This window comes from Lepisma saccharinum, chromosome 16 (genome assembly GCF_977018435.1).
Source record: "Lepisma saccharinum chromosome 16, izLepSacc3.1, whole genome shotgun sequence".
Classification (NCBI taxonomy): domain Eukaryota; kingdom Metazoa; phylum Arthropoda; class Insecta; order Zygentoma; family Lepismatidae; genus Lepisma; species Lepisma saccharinum.
The window spans coordinates 23648488-23676351 of record NC_139244.1 but is presented as its reverse complement, the minus strand read 5'-3'; the positions used below and the strand labels follow the sequence as shown (position 1 = coordinate 23676351).

At 38.0% G+C, this 27864-nt stretch overlaps 1 protein-coding gene and 1 pseudogene across 3 annotated transcripts in view; one reads left to right on the top strand and one right to left on the bottom strand.

The window, feature by feature from the left end:
• LOC146000345 (pleckstrin homology domain-containing family D member 1-like) overlaps positions 1 to 27864 on the top strand; it is a 97722-nt gene that overhangs the window by 30552 nt on the left and 39306 nt on the right. The window contains exon 1 of one of the 3 annotated variants that reach the window (XM_083137877.1): positions 13983 to 16097. The exons of the other annotated variants lie outside the window; for them this stretch is intronic. Coding sequence (XP_082994003.1) covers positions 14023 to 16077 — 2055 coding nt within the window. The 5' untranslated portion in view covers positions 13983 to 14022 and the 3' untranslated portion in view covers positions 16078 to 16097. Of the gene's footprint in view, positions 1 to 13982; positions 16098 to 27864 lie in introns of those variants that run through there. 3 annotated transcript variants of the gene reach the window in all.
• LOC145999978 (uncharacterized) lies at positions 1508 to 2297 on the bottom strand (annotated as a pseudogene).

The window sequence follows — 27864 nt, the reverse complement described above, 5'->3', positions numbered from 1 at the left end:
CTTTTTAAGTCAGGAGAGGAACTGCAAGGAAATGTGAAAGCTGTTGCAGTATTGTCAGTGGAATGTGAGAAAAGAATGCTTTGAGGTCGTAACACAGATGTTTCTGATTTCACTCGTTGAAGATTACAAGAGGCCTTTTACCAACAGAGGTAGACTTTTACACCTGAACGAGTGTTATGAAAGAGCTGGTAGACATTCTTCAGGGAGTAACTAATCTGTTGTTAAGGACTGGATGTTATCTTTTTGCATGGTTAAAAGTTTGTCACAAATTTTAATAATGTTGAAGTTATCACATTAAAGGGCATGCTTTGTTAATTCCTTTAAATAATTAAGTTAATATATCTCACCGGCTAGTGTGAGGTTTAAAAAATATTACCAGGTAAATTGTTCATCACCCCTTGCATTCATTTTTCTGCATGAGTTAACTGAAATATTGATATGCTTCTACTATTTGTAACCTACCAGCTGACCTCCGTGGCGTTGTGATTAGCACATCGCGCTACGACCCATGTGTCCCGGGTTCGATTCCTGGCCTGGGCATTTGTGGCAATATTCGACCCTGTTGGACTCCCGTCGTGATCTTACGTGGCTTCGAGTTCGCTCCGTTGGCCTTCTTTGTGTGTGTACCTTCAGCAATTTCATCATCGTCATCGTCCCGATTCCAAAAGTAGTAGAATACCGACGGTAAATAACAAAAATCAAACAATTATAGTCTAGCTACTCCAGCATTACGAGAGAGCACCTCTTCTCTCGTTTTCAGGTCAACTTTTTTTCTTCCCTTTTTTTTTGCCAGTTGTGAGTATTGAACCTACAATAAACTTGTGACTTTACTATTCCCCAGCTAGTGCAATTATCGCAAAGCATCCCTCCAGCCAGGGTGCGAAATCCTGGGGGGGGGGACGGAGGGGATTTCCCCCACCAACAATCTTGGCTTCAAAAATCCCCCCACCAGAAAAATCGGGGGGAGAGGTTTTGTTACAGCAAACAAAAGATAAACAATTACTTTTAATTTCAAATATACTGTACTAAGAATAACATCGAATACATACACAAATTAGTGTACTTGTGCGTGTTCAATGCTTTTTCTCTCTCAAGAGATCATTAACAAATCTACAACAATACGCACAATAAAAGTAAAACAAGAATGCAAAACAAATAACTATGAATATATGAACATAAAGCAAAAACTTAATAAAAACCTACACATAATAAAACCACTACAACTATTTCATAATTTATTAACATCTTTAACCAGTTAGGAAAGGAAGTACTAGTATGCTACATTATACCTAATATCTGATATACATAAAAGTAACAAATTTATTTATTTTTGGGTAATTAATAATATATTTTTATTTAGTAATTTATTTTTACTTTTAATAACATTATAAATATGTATATCGTATAATTTATATGTATGTTTGCAGGGAGGGGGGTTTGTAGATTAAGATCGTTCTTCCCTCACCAGTCTTAAATGATTTCGCACCCTGCCCTCAGCTGTCCCATTGTCACCATGTTAAGCCATAGGAACATACCTCTAGCTAACATTTTCTACGTGAAGCGCTGACTGCAATTATGGTAAGCTAACAAACTGATTACTACTTGTGGTATCATTATGAATCCTACTGTATACCTGCACTGCTAATTCACGTAGAAAGAAGTGTCCCTTAAATCACAAGTTAGAACGGTACCATAAAAGGACATGCCGTTTCTCGGAAAGCATATAAGTTAACGTCGCAAAGGAAATTAAGTACAATAATTTATTGACTTCAAACAGCCGTTAATGCGTCCATTTTCATGTTCAGGGTAGTGGGTTAAAACGCAAGCACTAGATTTCATCGAGTCTCATTCATTTGAATGGGATTCTATGGACACGTGCCGAAGAGGATCTATCTCTGCATCATCATCATGACGAATTCTTCATAGTCGATACACCCATCCCCATCTATGTCAGCTTCCCGTATCATGTCGTCCACTTCATCCTCCGTCAACTTCTCGCCAACATGCATCAGCACGGTCCTCAACTCTTCGGGGGAGATGTAGCCGTTGTAGTCCCTGTCGAACACTTTGAAGGCTTCCCTCAGCTCTTCCTCCGGGTCGCGGCCCTGCTGCTGCTTCGACATCATCGACAGGAACTCGTCGAATTCCAGCATCCCGTTGCCGTCCTCGTCAACCTCGTCTATCATCGCTTGCAGTTCTTCCTCGGTCGGGTACAGCCCCAGAGACCGCAGCATGGTCTCGAGCTCTTTGGTCGAGATGCTGCCGTCGTCGTCCACGTCAAACTTGCAGAACACGTCCTTGTAGAGTCCAGCGCAGATAATTCTGCCGTGCAATGCGCGACAGAACTAAAGAAGCAGTGTTGCTAATGGAGCAGATAGAAAAATCGCTGCGGTGCGCCGATGCACAGCTGTTACGTACAACAATAAAATTAGAGAATTCAGGTCTATCTAACGTTGAGTTTTAAACGTCATGCATTATACCAGGACTAGGATTAATATGTACTAACAAGTGGCTTTGTATGTAGCTACATACATATGGACTAAAAATTCGCAAAATATGAACTAACACATAAGTACAATTACCAAAAATTCTGCAAAGAAGACTTCTTCATACGATTCCTTATTTGAGTGATTTCAAACAAAATAAAAAAAATATATACGTATATATTATTTTTCATTGCATTAATGCACTGGTGGCGTTCTAACTTTTCACTCCCAAAACCCGTATACACTGGTATGGAACTGCAACGGCAGATAATAACATGCCAACGTGTTAAACCGCTACAATTGCACCATAACACTCCTCCTCAAACAGTATTATTATTTCCTCTCTGAGATCTGTGACAGTCGGTTGCCTTTGTTGTACATTTACAAAGGATGCCGGCTTCGACAACAATAACAAGTACATATACTGCCACTAGATGATAAGCTGCGCGGCTTTTTCTTTTGTTATGAACCAGGGCCGGCGCTAGTCATTTTGCCTCCCTGGGAGGTGGCAGTAGATGCCGCTCTATTTCGACCCCCCCCCCCCCGGTCATTACGCAGCAACGGAAAATTGAAAATCAATATATTCCTAACTAAAACATCAAATATAAAATAAATAATGAGACTTCTTATGCTATTTCAATACTATTCAGCGCAAAAGAATATCTCGCTCGATCACAGTTTTTAATAGGCTTATTTTTTTCTTCTCTTCAAATTTTGCCGCTCGGTTCGCCCTCCCCTTCCGCCGGCCCTGCTATGAACTTGGTCACCCATCAAAGCATGGCAATTTTAACACAGAAAACAATATGTATCGCATTAAGCAGCAAAAATGACAGCCTCCTCTATGCAATTTCTACAAGAACACCTGCCGCAGCCAGAGTTGAATTGCTTAGAATTTCCCGAGCTTGGCTATGCAAGGTTTTTGATTTCAACTTCGACAGAACTGGAGGCATTATGGAATTTAACGTTCATTAGCAAACACACACTTTTACATACACACACGCAATACACGCACACAACGTCAAACCGGTCAAATACTTAGTATAAAATAAAAATATGGTGCTTCCAATCCAACAAAACTCACCGCCACTTTACCTGCTTTCCCCTTCCGTGACAGAAATAGTGCTTCATTATTACAGTTGGCAACACTAGTTACTAGCTAGCCAATGAACATGCACTGCATAAAAGAAGCAACGACTACGCCGTGCTATATTGCCACATTGCCGTCCCTGCTGACCGGTGGGAACCGCGAGCTGGAGCGCTGTTCAATTGTTTTCAATGAAGTTTGCGCGAGTGTGTCCAGGAATGGAATGACAATATGGCAACAATAGCGAAGGTTTTCGAGCAGGGTAGAACACGTGATGCTAAGAGAGAGGGAGACGAAACGAAAATTCGTTTCTACGCAACGGCAAATTTACGTGTGTGGCACTCTACTGCTGGATTTGTTCGTCTGTCAGGTCGTACGAGTCCATTTGCGTGTGTCTTGCAGCGAAATTGTTCAAATGCGAGCGTTTACCTCTGCTTAACGGTTATCGCTAATAACGTGGTTGCCATTAGCATCAGCCTGATCTGTTTTGTTCAGCTTTGGATCACTATATATCCACACTATGGATACTGTTACATGTTATGCTCTCTTTGTTGGTAACAATGGACAACAATAACATACAACTGAGTTTATATTCTTTTAAACTTAACTGAAGCCTAAAATATCTCTTATCCCATGGATTAGTAAAATTTGCTCCATATTACACATCACACACTCACTCTCACACTAACTCACTCATTCACTGTGTGTTACAAGCTCTAGGAAGTCAGAAAAAATATGTTTTCCCCATCACCTAATACATGTGATAAAATCCCAAAATTAAGGACAGGCCCTAAACGAGAAAATAAAATGTCTGTTAAAACTACCTTACTCAATTTTTAAAACTAATTTATTCATGCACTACTAAATAAGAACTAAAACTATACTATCTGTGAGGACTAAAAACTCCTTACCTAGGTTAAAAGTGAGGCTGTAATGAGGCACTCAGCAAAAACAAAGGACAAACTCAGGACAACACACAACCCTATCGTAATAAATTCTGCTAATTGTTAAATGGTTAGGCTTTGGAACGGCTTGCTTGAGTTAGTAAATATATATTTTTTGTGGTTAAAAGGAAAAGGATGGGGTGGCGTGAATAGGAACTGCATCAGAATAACGTTGAACGCTGTAAAAAGAAAAGCTGGGAATTATAAAGTTATAACCTGAAGTCTGCAGTCTCTGTTCAGTATCCAGTTTATGCTGATGATACGAAAATGTCAAGGAAGCCTTCATTACTATTATTCTCCGCCCGTGTATATTTGCGTTACCGTTGTAATGATGTGAAAGGAAGCTCACTTCCGTTGTGAAAGTGAATACATTTTCCTCCTAAGCTCTAAATTCGTCTTGTGGAAGGAAGAAATTACCTTGGGAGTTTCCTACGACAGTCTCAGTCATTGTTTTAATAGGGACACGGTTTACTCTGCTAATCACCGTCCCATGAAGTTAATATCGGCAGTGTGCCGACTCATAATCTCGCTTCTGAATGTTCCTGGTTCGAGTCATTGCCTGGGCATTAGTGTTCCTTTGCGAGCGCCCTTTCGTCAGTTTAATGTACACACAATGTCATCCTCACGAAAAGTTCTACGTAGAAAATCGATGCAAAATAAGCAAAAATACAAAAAAAAGGGCGGAAGCGAATATCGAGGTTAATTCCGTTCTTGACTTAGTGGTAAAGTCATTGCCTTGAAATCAAGGGGTCCCAGGTTCGATATCTCACTTTAAACTGTAGGTCCAGTCCCGATTAGCCTATCTGTGCACAAAGTGGACAAAAACCCAACTCTGTTCTTGAATGTAAAAGCAGACTCTCGCAGTACGTTGAGAGTAACGCCAAAACACACAATTATCAGAACGCTGCTGGTAACAAACCATCGATAACACTTTGCTCTCGCAACATCCTAGGTTGTATACATAAGCACCATGTTAGGGGAGGGGGGAGATATAGATACTATATTTATGATGCATTTTAATGCTGGAAGAGCATATATGTAATAGTTCGAAAACTGTATTATCATGCTTAAAAATATTTATTAATTTATAGAATGGGATATATGACTTTCTATTAGGGGTGGACCGATATGAAATTTTTTTATAAAATGATAAATGTTACTCGAAGAACATGAATGGTTTACTAACTTTTGCAAATAATGAAGCCTGCGAATATAAGTGACTGCAGTAGGTTTTGCCTTAGAAAAATAAACTGAGTATTTGGATCTTTGACTTTAAGAAAGCATGCTGTTATACCTTTACATTCAAAATGGCAGAATTTTGCACCAAGTTACATGCTATTTATAGAAATATCGGATCGGTAAACTTATCGGCAATTTTACAGTCCACCGGTAGGGTACCAATTACTCTGTCGCATCCGTAGTTCATGTGCACAAAAGTAAATTCACTCCCGTGAAAACGACTTGCGCATAATTTTTGTTGTAGACCTCACAAATTATGCGACCTGTATATTTTAAAATGCCTCGGTCCAGCATCCACCCAGGGTCTTTTCTGATGAGCACAACAGTTGCATATTAGACAAGAGTGAATAAAACAAAACTTATTCAACTGACGTTATACTATTCACTGTTCGCTGTAAGAACGAAGTCAGTGCAAACAGATTCATGTGGCTTCTGAAAAATCCCATTGGTTGCTCGGATGGGAGCTGGTAGTGCTTAAGCCATTTCATTCAACATAGCTGCTATATTGAAGTTGTGGGGCCTTAAATCATGAGCAGTACAGATACGACCAATCAACACCAGAAGCCTGCCCCCGTGGCGGAGTGGTTAGCACCTACGACGCCAGAGGTTCCAGCTTCGAATCCTGGGCTGCGCATGGATGTTTTTGTGAGTGTCCATCATCTCATCACTCATCCCCATCTTTGCAAATTAGCCAAAAGGGGCACAAAAACCGAAGTATAAAGCAAATCAATCAATCAACACAAGAACTAGCACAACGGAAAGAAACTTTTTTTTCCCCCGAAAGGCTTGTGTTTGTGATTCTAATAGTAGATAGAGAATAGTTAAGTTCTTTGTGCCAATATGATAAATTAATATTTCCGCATGAACAGTTATTATTAATTAACTATACTTGTTTTTGTTTTTCTATTTTGATTATTGTACGTCGCATTTACTTGATTTTCTTGATTATATCTGTTGAAATCGTATTTTTTTTCTGGACTACAGAAACTGGTTGTACTGTTTGTGACACATATCCGCAGATGATTGTTTTTAATGAATTATGAATAAGTATTATATTACGCTTACTCCTCCAGAATGTTTACGTGTTAGTTTTGCATCTGTATTTGTGCATATAAAATACAGTGGCCTTGTAGCTTTTTGCACGACTCCTACATTGCTTTTCAAAGCAAACCACGTCACAAGGACAAAGGGGTACTTCGCAGTTGATATGCACACGTGACCATTAACACTGGACGTGATGTTTCAGAGGTCGTGTAGATGTCACTGGCAAAATATCTTACAGGCTGATAAGATAAATGCACGTCAACCATGAGAATAAGGAGAGTTGTAACAAAAGGAAATCAAAGTACAAGATATTTTTCAATTTGTTTTTGAAGTTATTGCGTGGTTTTTTTTTTTCCACCGTTAGGACCTGTTCACCCTGTCAGTCAGTCTTGCCCTACTCCAAATACACGTTTTTATGCATTGCCCCTGATGTTGATATAAACACCGTCTTTTTTATTCCAGGAGTAAGACAATATTAATGAAACTACCATTTGCTGGTAGAAACCTTACCAAATAACATTACAAATTCTCCCGTGTTTGTACATCAATAATATTACAAATTCTCCCGTGTTTGTACATCAGTATTCTGTTTTGTGTTCAAGAGGATTTTTTACATTAAAATATATATCTTCAATTTCTTTATTTTGTAAATCATGTTCACCTCGCTGTCTGTGTTGTGCAATTTCCAAAACACTCCTAATCTTAATTTCTCCTCCTCTAGTAGTGGAGAAACTGTCGGAATTGCAACGGCTTTGGTATATTCTGCACAATAGGAGAGCCAACGCTTGGATATATTCCATATCTTGCAGGCTTTAACCGTCTACCGGTTTTAACGTAAATCTTAACCGCGACCGTTAAATCTTTTCATCTCATAGTGTCATGGCACAACAAAAATGCGACCATCTGCTCCAGGTGAATAAAACCTGAAAGATCTCCTTAGAAATAAGGTTTCGTGATGGGGAAGGGAAAACTGGTTTCTTGCATTTTCTGTGGGAACCAGTGGCGTAAGAAAATTTATTTTCGCCCCTCCTGTATACCTTTGTTAAGGGCTCATGCAGTGCCGAAGAGGAGGGAATATACCCATTTCCAAATTGGCTTCAGGTATCTCATTTGACATTATAATAGTGCTCGTATATTATTCCTGGGTACACTATATTAATAATAATAATATGCTCACTTTTTCATTGTGAAACACCTTACCTCAGTTCTCCTGGCATAACTTTACATAGCTATGCGTGGAAATTAAAATAAGAAACCTCGGGGTGATCTAGGAATTAGCGCTGAGCTGAAAAATCAGAAGCTCTGTCATATGCTTAACGATCAGTGAATTGTTATCATTCATCCTTGTCTGTGCAGTTAACATGGCCTATAGGGGCAGCCTCCCTTCACATATAACTCCCGCCTCTCCCCCGACGATCCAACAAAGCTGATTTTTTCCGAGGCGTTCAGAATAACACATAAAAAGTCACAAAAAATCTGAGTCGAAAAATATACTGCCCATGGCGTCTCGTGCCTTGGGGCTTCCGGAGCGACCGCGGATTCACTCAACATAAAATTCTCTCGCTACCTGCGGTGAACTGTCGTCTGCAAGTCTGTTGTCTTCTGTTAGTTGCAACATGGCGCGGCGGAACTAAAAGATGCGTGGAGTAAAAAGTATTTGCAAGTTTGATTATGTAGCCCAAGCGCATCTTTAGGTCACGCATCCAATAGCCTTAAATAGTAATAACTTTTTCGGTAAATTTTTCCGTATCCGGAGAACGGCTTTCTTAAAATTTACAGGAGAAATTACTTACCGAATGCAGTTTCTTTAGACTTGTGGAAGTTAAGGGAAGTGTTTTACGGAAAATGTACCACTTTTTCGCCACTATATTCTGGCAGAATGAGTGATCTGTCAACGGATAATTATGCACTGGCTTCAACTGAAGTATATTTAAAAATACCAACAAAATAACGCAGTTAAAAAAAAAGTAATGAACCCAAGTACTGTTCACAACATTAAGTTGTTTTTTTTTGGCAAAACGGATGAGCATGCTCTGGCAAACGTGTTCAGCTCGAGGTGGAGACCATTTTCTACCTCGCTACGTAAGTTTCGGGTTCGAGTTCCGGTATAGGCATGAATGTTATTTGATTGATTTAATTTATTTTACTTTGAATTTTTGCTACTTTTGGCTAATCGCGAAAATGAGGATGGGTGATGATATGGTGAAGGAACACTCACAAGGAACAGCACGCCCAGGCCGGGATTTGAACCCGGGACCCCTGGCGTCGTAGCGCGATATGCGTGTCCGTCCAGCTTCTTTTTGCAAGAAAAATTGTCATCAAGTATCGAGGCCATTTCCTGGGTGAAATACATACTTTTCAAGGCAGCGTGATATCAAGAAATGCACCGTATGATATTTGAATATCCATTGGAAGGAGGATGGTATTCCAATAACTTAAACGATGATCATGCGGAGTTAATCATAAAGACAACTAAAAAAAATGTGGCATTTTCATGTATAACGCCAATTCGTACGTGTTTATTTATATTGCTTTAATTTACATTTTTTCGCAGCTACGAAAGCACAATCAGCAATTGATAATTTAAACTATATCAAACATTATTGCGTGAAAACAACGTGAGAACACCGTTATACAATCTTGCACACATTTTGCAACTTATATTCACTGTTTAACATTTCTGTTCGTAAGTCGAACTCCGTGGTGTGCTACGACGCCAGGGTCACGGGTTTGAATCCCAACCTGGGCGTTCTTTGGTAGTGTCCTTTCATCAATTTCATCATATCATCAATCATCCTCATCTTCGCGATTATCCAAAAGTGGCCGAAAAGCGACGATAAAAAAAACAAAATTCAAATGAAACTATTGTTCTTAAATCGTATTTATTATTGTCCTATTAACAATGGTTCATTGATTGATTTGTTTTATTTTACTTCACTTTCGTGCCACTTTTGACAAATTTGCGAAAATGGGAATGAGTGATGATATGATGAAATTGATGAATGGACACTCACAAGCATTCATTCTCAAGCCGGGAAGTACTCCACCACGGGGGTCGACCTATTAACAATGGCATGAAACTATTGAGGAATAATGATCCCATTTCAAAGCAATTTCTCGAAATTAATCTTTCTTTCACTGATAGTGTAGCGTATGCGTATGTTATAAGTATTTTAACAAAGGTTTACAACCAATAAGGTCACACACACAAAGCGTCCCAGGTTCGATACCCGTGTAGGCACATGGTGGTTCGGATTCAACTATAAACTGTAGGTCCAGTCCCAATTAGCCTTACTGTGCATAAAGTGGACTTAAAACACCAAATCAAACACACAAACAAACACACAAAAAGTAGAGCGTTGTGTCAAACCTGCACTCCTATCGAAAATAATCCTTATTTAAACATATAGGCCTATATATATCCTTAAATAAAACTGGCCACAACTTTTCTACACTCAATGTCACTCCTCCATGGTTATTACGTATTATTTTGGCGAAGGAAAATTGTAACGACAGAGAATTTGTTGTAACCAAAGCTCTCAAATTAGGAATATAACATTTCCCCTCAATTGTATATCTATAGACAGTAGACACAGATCTAGATCTACTCATGTTTTACTTCGAGATTAACCACATAGGCCTACTTTAATTTGAAATAGCATCCATATATGTATGTCATCACATCGATTCATAATCCATGAATAGTGACACCGTATTCAACAGCCCAACACGCCCTGCCATTTTCGCTGCAGACGCCACAAGGCAACGCAATGCGATTTTCAATTGTTTTCGGCTGGAACGTCGCTACTTCTCATGCATCCAGGAAAGGCCATAAAACTGTGTGACGTAGAGTCCAGCGCAGATAATTCTGCCGTGCAATGCGCGACAGAACTAAAGAAGCAGTGTTGCTAATGGACCAGATAGAAAAATCGCTGCGGTGCGCCGATGCACAGCTGTTACGTACAACAATGAAATTAGAGAATTCAGGTCTATCTAACGTTGAGTTTTAAACGTCATGCATTATACCAGGACTAGGATTAATATGTACTAACAAGTGGCTTTGTATGTAGCTACTAAAAATTCGCAAAATATGAACTAACACATAAGTAAAATTACCAAAAATGCTGCAAAGAAGACTTCTTCATACGATTCCTTATTTGAGTGATTTCAAACAAAATAAAAAAATATATATATTATTTTTCATTGCATTAATGCACTGGTGGCGTTCTAACTTTTCACTCCCAAAACCCGTATACACTGGTATGGAACTGCAACGGCAGATAATAACATGCCAACGTGTTAAACCGCTACAATTGCACCATAACACTCCTCCTGAAGCAGTATTATTATTTCCTCTCTGAGATCGGCGACAGTCGGTTGCCTTTGTTGTACATTTACAAAGGATGCCGGCTTCCACAACAATAACAAGTACATATACTGCCACTAGACGATAAGCTGCGCGGCTTTTTCTTTTGTTATGAACCAGGGCCGGCGCTAGTCATTTTGCCTCCCTGGGAGGTGGCGGCAGATGCCGCTCTATTTCGACCCCCCCCCCCCCCGGTCATTACGCAGCAACGGAAAATTGAAAATCAATATATTCCTAACTAAAACATCAAAATATAAAATAAATAATGAGACTTCTTATGCTATTTCAATACTATTCAGCGCAAAAGAATATCTCGCTCGATCACAGTTTTCAATAGGCTTATTTTTTTCTTCTCTTCAAATTTTGCCGCTCTGGGCGATGGGACGGTTCGCCCTCCCCTTCCGCCGGCCCTGCTATGAACTTGGTCACCCATCAAAGCATGGCAATTTTAACACAGAAAACAATATGCATCGCATTAAGCAGCAAAAATGACAGCCTCCTCTATGCAATTTCTACAAGAACACTTGCCGGAGCCAGAGTTGAAATGATGTTGGAGCCACATAATTTATTTATTTTGAATAATTCCAAAATTATGAAATATGAACAATTTGTTGCTGCTGTTCGCTGCACTCTTGCCAAAATGCTTTATTGGGATGCTAACACCATGACTGGCTTCCTCCTTCATGAACTCGTGCACGTTGCTTAGAATTTCCCGAGCTTGGCTATGCAAGGTTTTTGATTTCAACTTCGACAGAACTGGAGGCATTATGGAATTTAACGTTCATTAGCAAACACACACTTTTACATACACACACGCAATACACGCACACAACGTCAAACCGGTCAAATACTTAGTATAAAATAAAAATATGGTGCTTCCAATCCAACGAAACTCACCGTCACTTTACCTGCCTTTTCCCCTTCCGTGACAGAAATAGTGCTTCATTATTACAGTTGGCAACACTAGTTACTAGCTAGCCTATGAACATGCACTGCATAAAAGAAGCAACCACTACGCCGTGCTATATTGCCACATCAGCGTCCCTACCGAACGGTGGGAACCGCGAGCTGGAGCGCTAGTCAATTGTTTTCAATGATGTTTGCGCGAGTGTGTCCAGGAATGGAATGACAATGTGGCAACAATAGCGAAGGTTTTCGAGCAGGGTAGAACACATGATGCTAAGGGAGAGGGAGACGAAACGAAAATTCGTTTCTACGCAACGGCAAATTTACGTGTGTGGCACTCTAGCAGGTCAACATTTGCTACCATGTTGAGCGATCCTGGAGCAGTGTTGCCACAAGAAGGGAAATTTCCCTTTTTGAAGGGAAATTTGGAGCTAATTTTAAGGGAAAAAGGAAATTCGATTAAAAATAGCGAATTTTCAGGGAAATTTTAAGACAGACTAAACATTAATTATATTAAACATTATAACAGATTCCAGTTTTGAAAATGAGAACTTTTTTTGTTTTATACTTTGTTCTGAGAGGAAGGGTTGAATTTGGGTTGACCCACATCTGGCTACCGTTTGGGGCCGGAGGTCTTTGGCCATTCACCCTTATGGGAGTGGGAGTCCGAGGGTATTATTTCCCTGGTTCTCTGAATTTTGCCTCAAACACTACATGTGCAAACCATGAAGTTATCTTTGTCGCAAGCCTATCTTCATTTCAGTCTTCATTGGACACTGGGTGGGTTATTCGTCGTGTGCGAGTGTTTGGTGGAAGGCTGTGCCCGTCTTGGACGACGGGAGAACAAGGGAAGCAAAGGACACTGTCTGCAACTCCAGAATGTATTAAAAAACGTCGTGGAGAATTATCGGAAGATGAAAAAACACCGCGGAAACAAGTTAAAAAATTCCGTGCTGAGTGGCAAGAAGTGACCAACAAATTAAATTTTAATAAAAAACTTGCTGTGTTTTAGAAGTTTCCACCTAATATATGAAATTTACCAGAATAGAACATTTGCTCAGGTATGTACTATATATCTTCTTTAATAAAACGCGTATATCCATACGCCGAACTTACATTTTTATTAGGAGGCAAATATGTGATTTTCCACACAAACTCTTCATTATGTGCACCTTACTAGAACAGCATTTTGTGTAGAATATTTTTAATTTTCCTCTGATGGTGCGATGAAGACAAGGGGCATTGGCCTCCCTAAATCCAATCTCTGTTTGTGTGTCTTGCTTTTTACTGATGAACATCTTCAGTTGCCAACTATAACATAGTTTTAGCTTTCATCTCAAAACAAAAAAATTAGCGTGGATTAGAAATAGAATCTAAATCTTCCGAAAAAACATTTAAAAGTTATTGATTTTATTGTTTATTGATTTGGTTTATTTTACTTCGCTTTTCTGCCACTTTTGGCTAATTGCAAAGATGGGGATGAGTAATGATATGATGAAATTTATGAATGGACACTCACAAACAGCCATGCCCAGGCCGGTACCCCTGGCGTCGTAGCATTTAAAAGTTAAATTGATTAACATTTTATACATACATACGAACATAGGTCAACGACAATATTTAATTATTATTATTATTAATAATAATAATTCTTAGATGAAGGGAAAAAATGGGCGAAAAAGGGAAATTTTACCCCTTGGAAAGGGAAATTGTGCTTACAGATTGTGGCAACACTGTCCTGGAGGCGGATGTCAGTTATCGGTCTCGGGGCTCATCGCAGAGGAAGGCGTGGTCTACGCTACATGCTACAGTGAAGGTCACGTCACGTGCTAGCAGAGAGAACGAAGGAGGGGAGTACAATGGGTTGGGTGTTGATTCGGGGCAAGTTCCGTCGCGTCGCGTTCGTTCGATCACGCGTGTTGTAGTGTAGCGTTGTGGTGGCTTTTATTCGCTATGAACAAAGTGGATTTCTTGTTGGAAACACCATTTCAGACATTGAGTGACCAAGAAAAACTTGTTGTTAAACAATTAGGTCCTGACCATCCGAGTGTTACAGTAATACAACAACACAAATCACAATCACGCTCTTTCAATCCAGACTGGTACAACAGAAAACCGTGGTTGACAGCTAGCGAGATCAAGAAAACCCTCTTTTGTTATAATTGCCTTTTGTTTGGTGGTGATGATTCATGGACAGTTCATGGTATAAGTGATCTCAAACATCTTTCTGAAAGAATTAAGTCACATGAAACTAGTTCTTCGCACATTGGAAACTCGTTAAAATTGTGTTTGTTTGGAAAGGTTGATGTTCGAACAAAAATCGATGAAGGACATAGACTGTCAATTACAAGGCACAATGAATTAGTCCGGAAAAATAGGCATATATTAAATAGAATTATCGATTGCTTAAAATTCTGTGGTCGACATGAACTTGCCCTACGAGGACATAACGATGGAGAACAATCTTTAAACAGAGGCATCTTCCTAGATTTAGTAAATGAGATTGCTAAGCTAGATAACAGTTTGCATGAACATGTAGTGGAATCCAAAGTAAATAAATTCACATCAGCCGTGATACAAAATGAGTTGTTAGACTGTATGTACCAGGTTTACAGTGAGGCCCTCCAGGAGGATGTAAACAATGCTATGTTTGTGTCTGTACAAGCTGATGAAACCAGCAACATTTTGATGATTGTGATTCGTTTTGTTCAGTGCTCGCAAGTAGTAGAGCATTTTCATGGTTTCGTGCAACTGACTGACAGATCTGCATCAGGGGTATCCCAATGTATATTAGATGCATTAGAGCAGTACAAACTAAAAGATAAATTAGTTTCTCAAACGTATGATGGTGGATCTGCATTCCAAGGGGTACGGCTTGTAAGAGATGTTTATCCGTGTGCTTATTTTGTGCATTGTTATGCACACCAACTCAATCTCATAATGCAACAAGTATGCTCTACCATCACAGTTATCAGAATTTTCTTTGCCAATTTATCTGCATTTTCTTCGTTCTTCTCTTCATCTAGTAAGAGAACAGATTTACTGCAGGAGGTATGTCATCGACGGTTACCGCGAACATGCCAAACTAGATGGAATTTCCAAAGTAGGGTAGTGTCTTCTGTTTTCCAGTGCAAGGAAGCCCTGATAGAGTGTTTGGAAATTATTCAGCAAGATGGCTCATGGGATTCTGTGTCAATTAGGGAAGCAACTGGACTAATACATTTCCTTGAAGACGAGGAATTCATTTTTTTCTTGGGTGTCTTTAACAGGATAATGCCCTTTGTCGAAATATTTTACAATATTTTGCAGAGGAACATTACAACAATGGTACACGTAAAGGAACATCTTCGCAAATTTGTTGCTGACATCAGTGATATTAGGAATGAACTGGCCAACTCTTCAGATGATAGTTCTGTTCTGTGTAACATCTCGAAGAAAAGGAAAAGCAGTGTTAACAAAACAGTATGCGCTATTGAGTGCTGCGATATAATTATTCATCGAGCCGAAGAGAGATTTGGGGCAACTGAACATTTGGAATGTTTCAATGTAGTTGACCCTGCAAAATTCAATGGCTGGAGGAAGTCTGATTTTCTCGATGGTTCGTGTAAGAATTGTGCCAAATATTATCCCTTCATAGAAGAGGGAAAACTAAAGAGTGAACTTCGTGTTCTTTATTGTAGTGAAGAGTTTAAAAACATAAACTCTATCAGTACATTGCATTCGTTTTTCATTGAAAATGATTTAGAGGATACCTTTTCAGAAACAGTAAAAATGACAAACATAGTTTTAACAACTCCAGTGCCAACAGCTGAATCTGAACGATGTTTCAGCACATTGAAGCGTATTAAAACCTGCTTAAGAAATGCAATGGGACAAGACAGACTCAATGCCTTGGCAGTGCTTACAATAGAGAAAGAATACATTGCAAACATAGAGAGCTTCAATGAAAAAGTAGTTGCAAAATTTGCTGAGCAGAAGAACAGGAGAGCACAGTTCTTGTTTAAATGAGAACCAACGTTCGTAGAAAGGTACGTTTCACAGCAATACCTGTTTCTTTTGTAATTCATGTGAATGGTCATTATATTTTAAATTCTTTAAAAAAAATAAGTCCAATTTTGTAGTTTAGAGGAAGATAAGTACCTGTTTTTTTAATTCATATGAATTGTTATTACCTTTTAAATACTTTTTTTAAAAAAATAAGTCGTTTTGTAGTCTAGAAGAAGAAAAATACAATTTTTTTGTAATTCATGTGAATTGTCATTATATTTTAAATTCTTTAAAAAATAAGCCCTGGCCAAATTTGAGGCCACGAGGCGCCACTATGGGTTTACCGATTTTCGAAAAATGGTGATGTAATTTTCTTCTAGAAAATACAGCGTACCGTCGCTGTATATGCAAGAGTATTTTCTAGAATTAATTTCTTCCTTGATTGACAAGTTAAAATTTATCGCGATTAACCTATAGAGGCAACGTAAAATTATCGAAATAGAAGAACATAAAGTCAGGTATTTTGAAATGTATGATCTCATTGCTGCTAACTTCCTGTGCAAACAAACTCATTTCAGTTCGAATATGACTCACCACACTTTACTCACATGTTTACTGAAGCTGAGATCAGAGTCCAAATGTGACTCAAACACTTTGTCATCCTGTATTGTCCCTTGAGAGGTGCATGCTTGCTTAGTGATGAGGGTTTGCGGGTTGAAGTCCTCGATATGTTAGGGTTTTTCGAAAAATTACGCATGTTTGTTTCTATTTAAAATTCTAATGTTAATGAGATTCGTAAAATAATGATCCGTGTTTAAAGCGGATTATAATTGTGATTAACAAACTTAGTAAGTAAAATAATTTGTATCTAGTTCGTCATAATGATTGAGGTGCATGTTTTAAATAATTATTTTGATAGTGTGATCATTAAGGCTAGGATTTTTATGACCTAATAATCACCAAAATATGCAAAATAAAATATGCTCTTATATGACCTAAAATTGTACAAAATATGCACTACAATTGGAAAAATATGCCCTTGTAACTGGACTGTTTCAAACATCAATATGTAAATGCTGAGATATTTTCACATATGTACTATTTTTAGTTCACTTTATGGGCCCTGAGTTGCAATGCACAATGAATACTTGCTCTAAATTTTGAAATAAAAATGAAAGAGATTTTGCTCTAGTCCAAAATAAAAAATAAACCGAGTGATTATGGGAGTAAGAACGAATCCACTTCGAAAATGACTGCGCATTTCTTCAAAAAGCGAAAATAAGCTGAATATGACTGAAAATCAATCAAAATATGCTCTATCATGTTGAAATGGCCAAATATGCCCTTAAAAAGCACTTAATTTAATTAGTTTATTCATAATATGAATTTATATATAGCCTATTTATGGAACACGTCAGCCTCGCAAAAAAAATATGCTGATATGAAAATCCTAGCCGTAGTGATCAGATTATTGTGTGTGTAAGATGCTATTATACGGAACAAATTTCGTACATATAGTATTTTACAATAATATTGAAAGCAAATTGAAAATTTATTTATCAGGAAGTTGTAATTACAGTGTAATTAGGCTATATTAATTATTGCATGTTCGGACACACACTATGTACGCCCCTGTTTCGTACCCACCGATGCCAAAAGACAGTGAGATGAAATGTGGTTTTTCTACATGTAGTTTTTCATTCAGTCTGCTCTACGGAAAATTTCCAACTTCTTGTGATCGACTCGTAGGCAAAAGTCTGCATTGCGTCGCGCAAAGTGATACGAGAGGCCCACTTTGGGTTGAAAATAGGTTCATTGACATCTGTTACTCGTTTTTGTTTGTTGCAGAAATGATATGCACAAATGAATCCATGTTGAAACAACATAATGTCAATGTTATGAACATGGAATGAAATCCAGGGAGGGAGAGTTTTTGTTATAAGAAAGATTAGCAGTATCGAAAACACGCAGAGAAGGAAACAGTGTCTTGTCTCTGTGTGCTCTCTCCCCCACACACACAATGGTTGATTGATTGATTGATATGTTGTTTTAAGTCCACATTGTGCACAGTAAGGCTTATCGGGACTGAACCTACAGTTTAAAGTGGGATCCGAACCACTTGTGCCTCCACCGGGTATCGAACTCGCACACAATGGAACGGGTACATAATTTTATCTCATCTATTAGAACCAGTGATATTTTTTTATGGTGGCACCTTTTTATAGGTGAGAATAAAAACTAATACAGTTTTAATTTTACGAAAGAAGTGTGGGTACGTGTAACTACATGCACGATCATGAACATAACACAATATTTTGAGTGGTTATGGGCACGGTAGATTTATATAAGTATCATGTTTACATTTCATCATAAAAAAGAAGTGGAGATGGAAAATGAGATGAAAGAAACGGTAGAGAATAAGAGAAAGGAGAAGAATTAAGAACGAATAAGTACTAAAAGTGAGAAAAGGTCGTAAGCTGAAAAGAAGATATAGAGAGAAAGAGACAAGAGAATTAGAATTAAAATGAAGGGAGGAAGAGGAAGTAGGAAATTTTTCCTTATTCCAACAACCTTTCTTCCTAGAAAAACAGCACTGATCCGAAGCAAAATGTTTTGCGTGACGTAACATTTTTTTTTTGCAAGTATGAGTTTAGGCTTTACTTTGGATTTCCTTGTATTTGTATTTTCGTAGTATGCGGTGTACTACAATTGAATGAAAATTTATGTTAATTTTAGATGGTCACATCAGTAAAAAAAATAACACCGCTTGCAATCATGGCTGTAATACATTCTTGCCACTCATGGCCGTATTTAGAGGGGGGGTTTCTAGGGTTCAAACCCCCCCCAAAACTTCTGACATGTTGGATTAATGGAAGTTCAGAAACCAAAATTGTAACAATTTTTTTTTTTCCGAAGCATCACAAAAATACATGGAGACAATGTTGAAACGATCGAGCTAGAATTTTCATACATTTGGAATTCTGAAACTTGAGTGAAACAGGATTTATTCTCAGAATCGTAGCCCACCCGCGACCCCTCCATTTTCACTTCTGCTGCCATCTTTCCAGTGTTGCTCCTGCGTCACAAGGAATATAGACTGTAAATTCCCTTATGATTGTCCCAAAATTCCCTTTCCAGCTTTTAAATTACCTGTCCGATAAAGTCGAAAATCCCCCTTGATAGGAGTTCAAACCTAGGATCTCCAGTTTTGTAGCACATTACGTTCGCGATTGAGGTTACAATCCATCAACAGGCTAAGTTTTTAAAAAGAATAACTGGTTCCACACTTTTCAAAATTCCAAAAATTTTATTTTAAAGTCAAACAACAAAAACTTTATGACTAAAATTTCCATCTAACTTTTAAAGCTTTTCTCTTGAAGGTATCTAAAGTTTAATGACGAAGTATAATAATTGTGCATTTCAGTACACACTGTATGAAACGTTAAAATAAAAAAAAAAAAAAAAAAAAAATTGTGCTGGATATTCACTCATCTGTTGGATTGAGTAAGCCCCCTCAAGGATATAACAATAATATAATAATTATTAGTAGTAGTATTATTATTATGGAATAAAATTGTTTTATTATTATGAAATTTTAATTATTATTGTGCAATTATTGTTATTATTTCTATTATTCAAATTTCTGGCGACGCCCATGGGAACAATTATGAATGAACCCCCCCCGAAATTTTTTCCTGCCTACGGTCATGTTGCCACTAGAAGTAACGTAGTTACTACTTTTTTTGAGCACATTAACTGCAACTCTTATTTTTAAAGAACAAGTGCTGCATATTTGTCTTTTCCATAGTCGGTCAACCACTGGTTTCCCCCCTCCCAGTCACAGTGCATGCAGGGGGAATTTTATGAACAGCTGCTTCAGCATTTTTTCCTCTATGGTTGAGTGAGCGTTATTTCCGTTAGCCGCAGGCGATGCCGTGGCATTTTTTCTGAGGAAGGTCGACGCAGCTTGAGTCACGTTTCTACAGTTTTGCCAACTCAATATGGTGACTTTTCCCAAGGTCTTGCCAGCGAGTGCTGTTTTTTGTTTGAGATTGCTATTTCAGTATCATCTTTGGTTTCATGCCCACAATTTGAATACCGGTCCGTATCATTAAGGAACTGGAAATAATTTTCGAGAATTCTTTTATTACATATTTTTCTGTTATTTCTGATCTGAAAACTGAACGGTAAAGTGAGGTGTTAGGTGGCTCGGCTGTTCCACCCTGACTGATTTTTCGGAGTCCACTTATTTACTTATTTTAATAAATTTTCAGATGCAATACTGGATGGCCATTTTACACTGAAACAGTAACAGCAGGAAAACAAAAACAATGATAACAAAACAATATCGTTCAAAGATGGCACAAAGAAAAAAAATTACATGTACATCGTTAACAATTTTCTGAAACTGCTCTGATACGAATATGTCAACATTTGGAGGCAGGTTATTATTATATGCTCATGTAGGATAATCGGGACTGTACATAAGGTTTGGTTTAAAGTGAGATCCGAACCGATGAGCAATGTGCTTCCACAGTCCAGTCGGAATGGAACTCGTGAATCCTTGATTACTTCCCTCAGTCAGTCCAGTCGAATGCTGCGATGGTATTTTCAACGAAGGGCGCCGACGCTTCAGTGTGTTCCACTGTCTTTCCTCAGTCCTCTCCTTTTGTTGTCCTTGCATGGACACTCTTCACTCAAAGAAGAGTGAACGAGAATGACCACTACAATTTCCGTTTATTAATTCCAGTACTTTGTGGTTTTCTATGTTATTTCCGATCTGAAGGCAGTTTCTTCTCTTCGTTCAGTGAAATAGAAATCACGATTTTAATAAGTTGGATATATGAAACTAGACCTGGGGGTGGGGGGACATTGCGATCATGGATTTAGCGAAGGACGGATGCCCTCTATCTACAAACAAGAAAAACTTGATGAATAGATTTTATTTAATCAAAATATGTTTGTATGGTATTATAGGATATACCAAATGTGATGCCTCCCTCAGAAAATAACGTCCCCACTTATTTATATCTGGCACCGTCCTGCATGCATGCACACTGCACAGACGTGTATTGATCGATTTATTTATTAAGTTGGTTTATTTTACATCGCATTTCTACCCCTTTTGGCTAATCACGAAGATGAGGATGTGATGATATGGTGAAGTTGATGAAGGGACACTCACAAGGAACACCCATGCCCAGGCCGGGATTCGAACCCGGGACCCCCTCTGGCAGACGCGTGTCGAGTTGGAGAATGTTTGTAGAAGGGGTTTATGCAGATTTTTTCTTGGGATGTGCGAGTATAAATTTAGCATAAATTGGGTCCTTGTGAAAAAAAATTAAGGTGGTGTTGAGGAAATTTTGAGGATTGTTGCGGATACGTGGATAAATCAGTGGTTTGGGAACGTTCCACTCTTTCTGTGCAGCGCATATGTAACCCAGGGTAAAGTCAGATACCCCAAGGCATATTTACACATGCTGATGCAGCACACACCTATGAAAAATGTTATTTTCTAGCCTGAAGTGATATTTCTATTTTTATTATATACAGTGAAAAACAACATAGGCTCGCAACACTGACTATTATCGCAAGCTTTCCAGGACGCCAGACAAGGCCTCTGTGACGTCACAAACGTGAAAGTAGTCCCTACTCTCTAACAGGGTCTCAGAATGTATGCAAGTTTTCGTAATCTCCCAACATGTCTCGCATACTTTTTCCAGAAAGACAAAGACGTATTATTCATATCTAATCTATAAAGAGTTCTGACCATTTTTGTGTAACCTGAACTGAACTGAATGACACCATGTGTGAAGTAGTAACAGAACAATATAAGATATGTATATATAATGGTATATTAATTAATCGAAAATTCCAATCTTATTGCCTCAGATTTGTCTTCAATTGTTCTAATAAGGAAAAAAATGCCTCGTTGACGAAATAAATTTCAAATAAGATACATTCCTACATTTTATTATAGTAATAGCACTTCCCATTGTTAAAAAACCTGATTGAATTTGTGTTGTTTTAAATATCGTGGTTCCCATAAAAGGAAATCGACATTAAATAGAGAAATTTGCAATAATTACTAAGTAGGTGGTAAAACTATTGATATCGTTTAGTTATTTATTTGATGGGAGAACAGAACATACTGAACCCCACCCACTGAATACAGGCACATGATTATTAATATTTAACATTTCAAAATCTGTAAAAACTCGTAGTGGAAAGACATTCGGAACAATTTCACCTTCACTTTATCAAATACCAGCTGGGCAATCGCTGTCCTTTCACCACTGATGAACCTTAAATAATATAAATATTGCCAGGAATTGATCAAATACGCAGTACCTAGTGGCGTACGGCCAGGACTTCCAAACGGGAGGGGTTACATACACTTTTTAGTAGTCAGTCCTCATTTTGCCATTTTTTCAGGAATAATAATAATAATAATTTATTTCCGTAAACCTGCAATACATAAGTATGGAAAACGTCAAGGATTACATGTGTTTTATTGAGAGTTTTTCTACAGATAGTTTAAGATACATGATTGTTAAGAATATGATATATCCCCCCGAAGGAGGATTATAATCCCCACCAACCCTCCCCCCCTTGGGCACGCCACTGGCAGTACCATACCAATTAATTAATGTCCAAACATTTTATACGTATTTATACGTACAAAGGACGTATTTAGGGGGCTGTGAGTCAGCCCCGTAGCCAGAATTGATCTCCAGGGGGGGGGGGGGCTCATGGGTTATCAGGCGGGCTTTGTAAATCAAGTCAATTTTTCAAAAGTTTAACAGTGTTAAATTAAGGTAAATTATGTGTGTGTGTGTGGGGGGGGTCATTAAGTTACATAAATTTTAGAAATATCACACAAATACTACATTTTTCTATATCATTTAAAATATAACTTGAAGTTTTAATTGGCTGCTACTGAAATCATCTCTTACTATACCCTCCATACTACATTTGATGATATCATGATATCAATCATAGTGCCTACCATACATTCCACTCCCCGTCCGAAACAATAAAACTCCCCTTCGTTCCCAAAACTTGGGGGCTGTTAACCTTTGACGCAGATGCGGAGGGAATTTGCATAATGACATCAAAGTCACAGATTTTTGTATAGATGGGGGGTCGCAACAGAGGCAACGAAGGTACAGATAAAGAAGCTCCCCTGTGAAGAAACTTTCTGAAGTCTAGAGAAGAGAATCTCCTAAATACTTGCTGCTACTTAAGACTTCTTCTTATAAATAAGATGAAGAAATGTGGTAGCTGTTGTTCCGTTCTGTGAATTTATCCTTCACCAAAGTTGTGAGCAAAATAATATCTGGTGTCTACATTTTCACTTTTCACTGCAAACAAATTACACAAAATAGTTTTACCTAATGTCAAGGGGGCTGACAGGGGCTCAGACCCCCCCGGCCCCTGCCTGGCTACGGGCCTGCTGTGAGTGAACCCCCCCCCCCCTGGCAAGACTTACCAAGTATTAAAATGAAATTATGAAAATGCACTTTTTAGTATTTGTTGTACTATAATCGATGGTTATTTATTTTCAATGAACTTGGAATCAAGGATCATACTGCTTTGTCCTTTAGAACTCATAAAAAATCTGGGTGAGGAAAGAAAGAAATGCTACACTTGTGTAATGAAATTATGGAAAATGAGTATTATGGCCAGAAGATTTCCTTGAAACAATCTTAGTACCTATAAAGAGAAGAAGTAACGCCAAGAAATGTTCTGAGCATGGGACAATCGGCAAAAGTTCTTTTGAGAATTTTAAATAGACACCTATACTGTAAAATGAACAGAGAGATAGAGAAAGAACAGTTTGGTTTCAGAAAGGGAAGAGGTACAAGGGCAGTGATGGCACCAGCATGAAATAAGCAGGGAGGGGGGGGGGGCTGCAGATTTCGGAGTCAAATTCTCGGGGGGGGGGGGGTGTCTAACTAATGCCGATTAAAATGTACTTACTTCACACTTTTAGGGAATAATTTTACTGCTTGCATCTTTTACAATCAGAACTCAAGATAAATCAATGAGATGTTGCATTTTGTTCCATCATATACAAAAGTACTTTTAGGCACGAATCTTTTATGTCAAATAAAATGCAATAATTATATTGTTTCTTTTCCTAAGCCATTATTGAGTGGAATAATATCAGAGTCTTACTATTCATGTGAAGAGTACAAAATACACCGTAGAAACTACACTCATTACATTATCAACTCGCTGGATATTCATATAAATACTACAAGTAACACTATTTTTATGTAAACACTTGAGTAACTTGTTGCTAAAATGAGAAAATGAGCCACGGCAAGAAACTACGATAAGATACGTCTGGTTTTATAAGCAGCCACAACCTTTTTAAATCCAAATATTTTGAAAGCTCTTCAAAGGACAGAACAGATAGAGCACTCAACCTCTCGTCACCAATTAGATTTGGAATGTTTGTCGTAAGTAACCGTTGATGGGGATATGAACATTTCAATAACACACAAAGCTTACAAAGTTCGTAAAAGGAAATATTGAATGTTTCAATCATTGCAAGCAGCTGCTAAAGGTCTTTATTTTGGCTTCCATTCTGCCTCATAGTGTGCCATGACTCTAAACTGTACAAATCACAACAGTAGGGAGCGTATAATGATTGTAGCATTTCATGCTTGAGAAAAGTGGCACTAACTTAATAAATTAGGCATCAAATAAGCGAAAACACCTTGAATAGAAACTGTATTAATGATACCATTTTCTCTTCCATGATTAAATATCTTACTTTTCTTGTTCAACGACTGGAATTAAGAAAGTAGGGCTAAAAATAGAGAGGATGTGAGAAATATCGTCCACTTAGGATGTGCCACTCTCAAGGAACAAAAATATTTTCGCTACAAATCCACCTCCACTACGAGACAAATATATTCACATAAAATCAATGAATATATGTAGTTGCAACTCCTGTACTGGGCATTTTGGTTTAGAGAAGTGTCTGCTGAAGATCATAATTTTATTTTAGATTATATTATGCTCTGAATATTGATCAGAATTGGATCAATAGTTTTATGAGATGTGCTTCAAAGATTGATTATTCTGCACGGAATGAAATTTGGCCACTTTGTCGGTACTGCAGAAACTATTTTCTAACATCACAAATAAATTAATTATCATGTAGGCCTAGGCCGGTGAAGAATTAAGTTTGCCCAAGTGTGCTGATTTTTGCATTGTATGCAACAATGTTTACGTGATTGGATTTGTATTAAGATTCACTATATACACAGAAGCTAATTGGGACGAGACCTACAGCTTATAGTGGAATCTGAGCCACTTAATGATATGTGCCTCCACCGGGGATCGAACCTGGGACCCCTTAATTTCAAGGTAGCAGTATTGCTGCTAGATAACCAGGGCAGGGAGATCCAATTTTAATATTTACAATTCTTAACATTTAAGAATTAGTTACTTTGTGTACTATTTGATTTTTTAACGTCCTATTTCTCCTTGTTGAATATTTGCAACAATAAGGATAGATATAATGATGAAAACGATGAGAGAACATCGATAACACTCATACCATTGTTGGTACTCAAATGAGGAACTAACAAACAGAAAATAACATTGACGGCTCTTTAGATGTTGAACGTTGTCCTACTTAAAAGAAATTATTTTACACATCTGTTAGATTTATTCAGAAATATAGCAATACGATTTATGGAGCCTAATAATGTACATGTTTAGCTGCATATCCCAACAATTAAAGAACAATCTCACAACCACTGAATACGTCGTCCACCTACGAGGCAAGTAACAGGTTTCGTTTCGTAGGGAGGGGTAATGTGTAGTTTTTTATGTAGTCAGTTCTCATTTTGCCATATTTTCCTGCCTTTGATGTTTTTTTTTTAGAAATGGTGGACCAAAAGGGGGGGGGGGTTTATAACCCCCACCAACCCCCCCTCTTGGGCACGCCACTGCCATTACATAGTATCAAATGGTAGCCACTGCTATCCAGGCATATCTGCATATACCCCCCTTTCCTTGATTTTAGAACACATCGTATTAAAAGTAACTTTGCGATCTAATTGAAATAGAAAATGTTCTTGAACATTGCACTTGCCTCAATGGAATGTAAACTTTTAAACTTTTTAAGTTTTTGTACCTTACTACAAAAATCTTGGGGGGGGGAACTACAGGGGGCTGAGACCAGTTGTGGGGGACTTCAGCCCCTCCTAGCCCCCCTGTACAAGAGATGCCATAGGACTACTGAGAACACTTGGAGAAAGATACCTGGAAAAAGGTAAAGAAATGTATCATTTGTCGACTTGGAGAAAGCCTTTGATAGAGGGAACTGGACCAAGCTCTCAGGGATCCTGAAGAATATTTGTGTATATTGGAAGGAAAGGAGGCTTGTCTGCAACATATATATGAAACAACGTGTAAAAGTGAAAATAGGAGAAAAATGAGCCAGGAAAATGAAATTGGAAGAGGGGTATGACGAGGCTGCTGCCTTTCCCCTTCATTATTCAACTTCTATGTAGAAGAAATAGTTAAAAACTGTTTCCGTAGCAAGGGAGGGCTAGCAGTAGGAGGAAGGAAAATATATTGCATAAGATTTGCAGATGACATGGCCCTGTTGGCAGAAAATGGAATACCCATAAATGCCATGCAAGCAGAAATGAATACCCAATGCGAACAGTTCGGGATGAAAATAAATGTGAAGAAGATGAAAGCAATGGTGATCAGAAGAAAGAGAGGAAGGCAATGTGAGTATCAGAGGTAAGAAAATCGATCAAGTGGATAGCTTTAAATATCTTGGATGCATCCATCATAAGCAGTGATATGAAATGCAGCCAAGAAGTAAAAGTAAGAATACCAATGGTGAAGGAAGCCTTCAATAGAGAGAAAAATATTTGTTGTGCATCTATGAACAAAGAACTGAGGAAAAGACTAATGAATTGCTTTGTATGGAGCAGGGACGTCAGAACTTATTTTGGAGTGGGGGGACAGGTTTTGAAATCTATCAACCCGTTTTTACAATCTCTTCCCCATATATATTTGATCCCCAAGTTAATCCGAGTCACACTTCAATATAATAGCTATATATAGTAATTATTATTAAATAGCTTTTTTATTTTATTGTTATATATATATATATATATATATATATTTATTACATAATTAATAAATATATACTTATCGAATATATGAATATCCACAGTGACGAAGCCTCATATAACGGAATATTTTATTACTTATAATTCCATTAAACGCCGCTTAATACAATATGAAAACTGGAATTTTAGGTCTTAGAATAATTACCGCAAATTTCCACCCCTGCCTGGTACTCCATCTTCGCATGCAGTGAAGCATGATGGTATTGAGGCATTCGTATACTTTTAAAAGGGTGCGAAGTACACGTGTAAACGTATTGAGAAAATCCATGTTTCTAAAGCTTTCTGATCGATGTGTTAAAAAGAAAGTTGTCCGTGTTCTCATTTACCATTTCATCATTTTACAAATTTCAGTATAATTTTAACAAAAACGTAGAGAAGTCTAAAGTATCGATCATGCCTCGACCTTGCCACCTAAAACTAACCTCCCAACGTAAAAATAAATCATCCGTGAACATAAGAATGAACGGTGTTACCTCTCTCTGAGGTCTAAAACTAAGCCATCAGCCCTAAACATGACATTTAAAATAAAACAGTAAACTTTTAATAATCTAAAATAAACGTTCCTCCCTTCCCACGAGAGGAGGTGGTTCATACACTCCAAAGTTTGTAGCGTTAAAGTCCGAAAGGGCAGAGA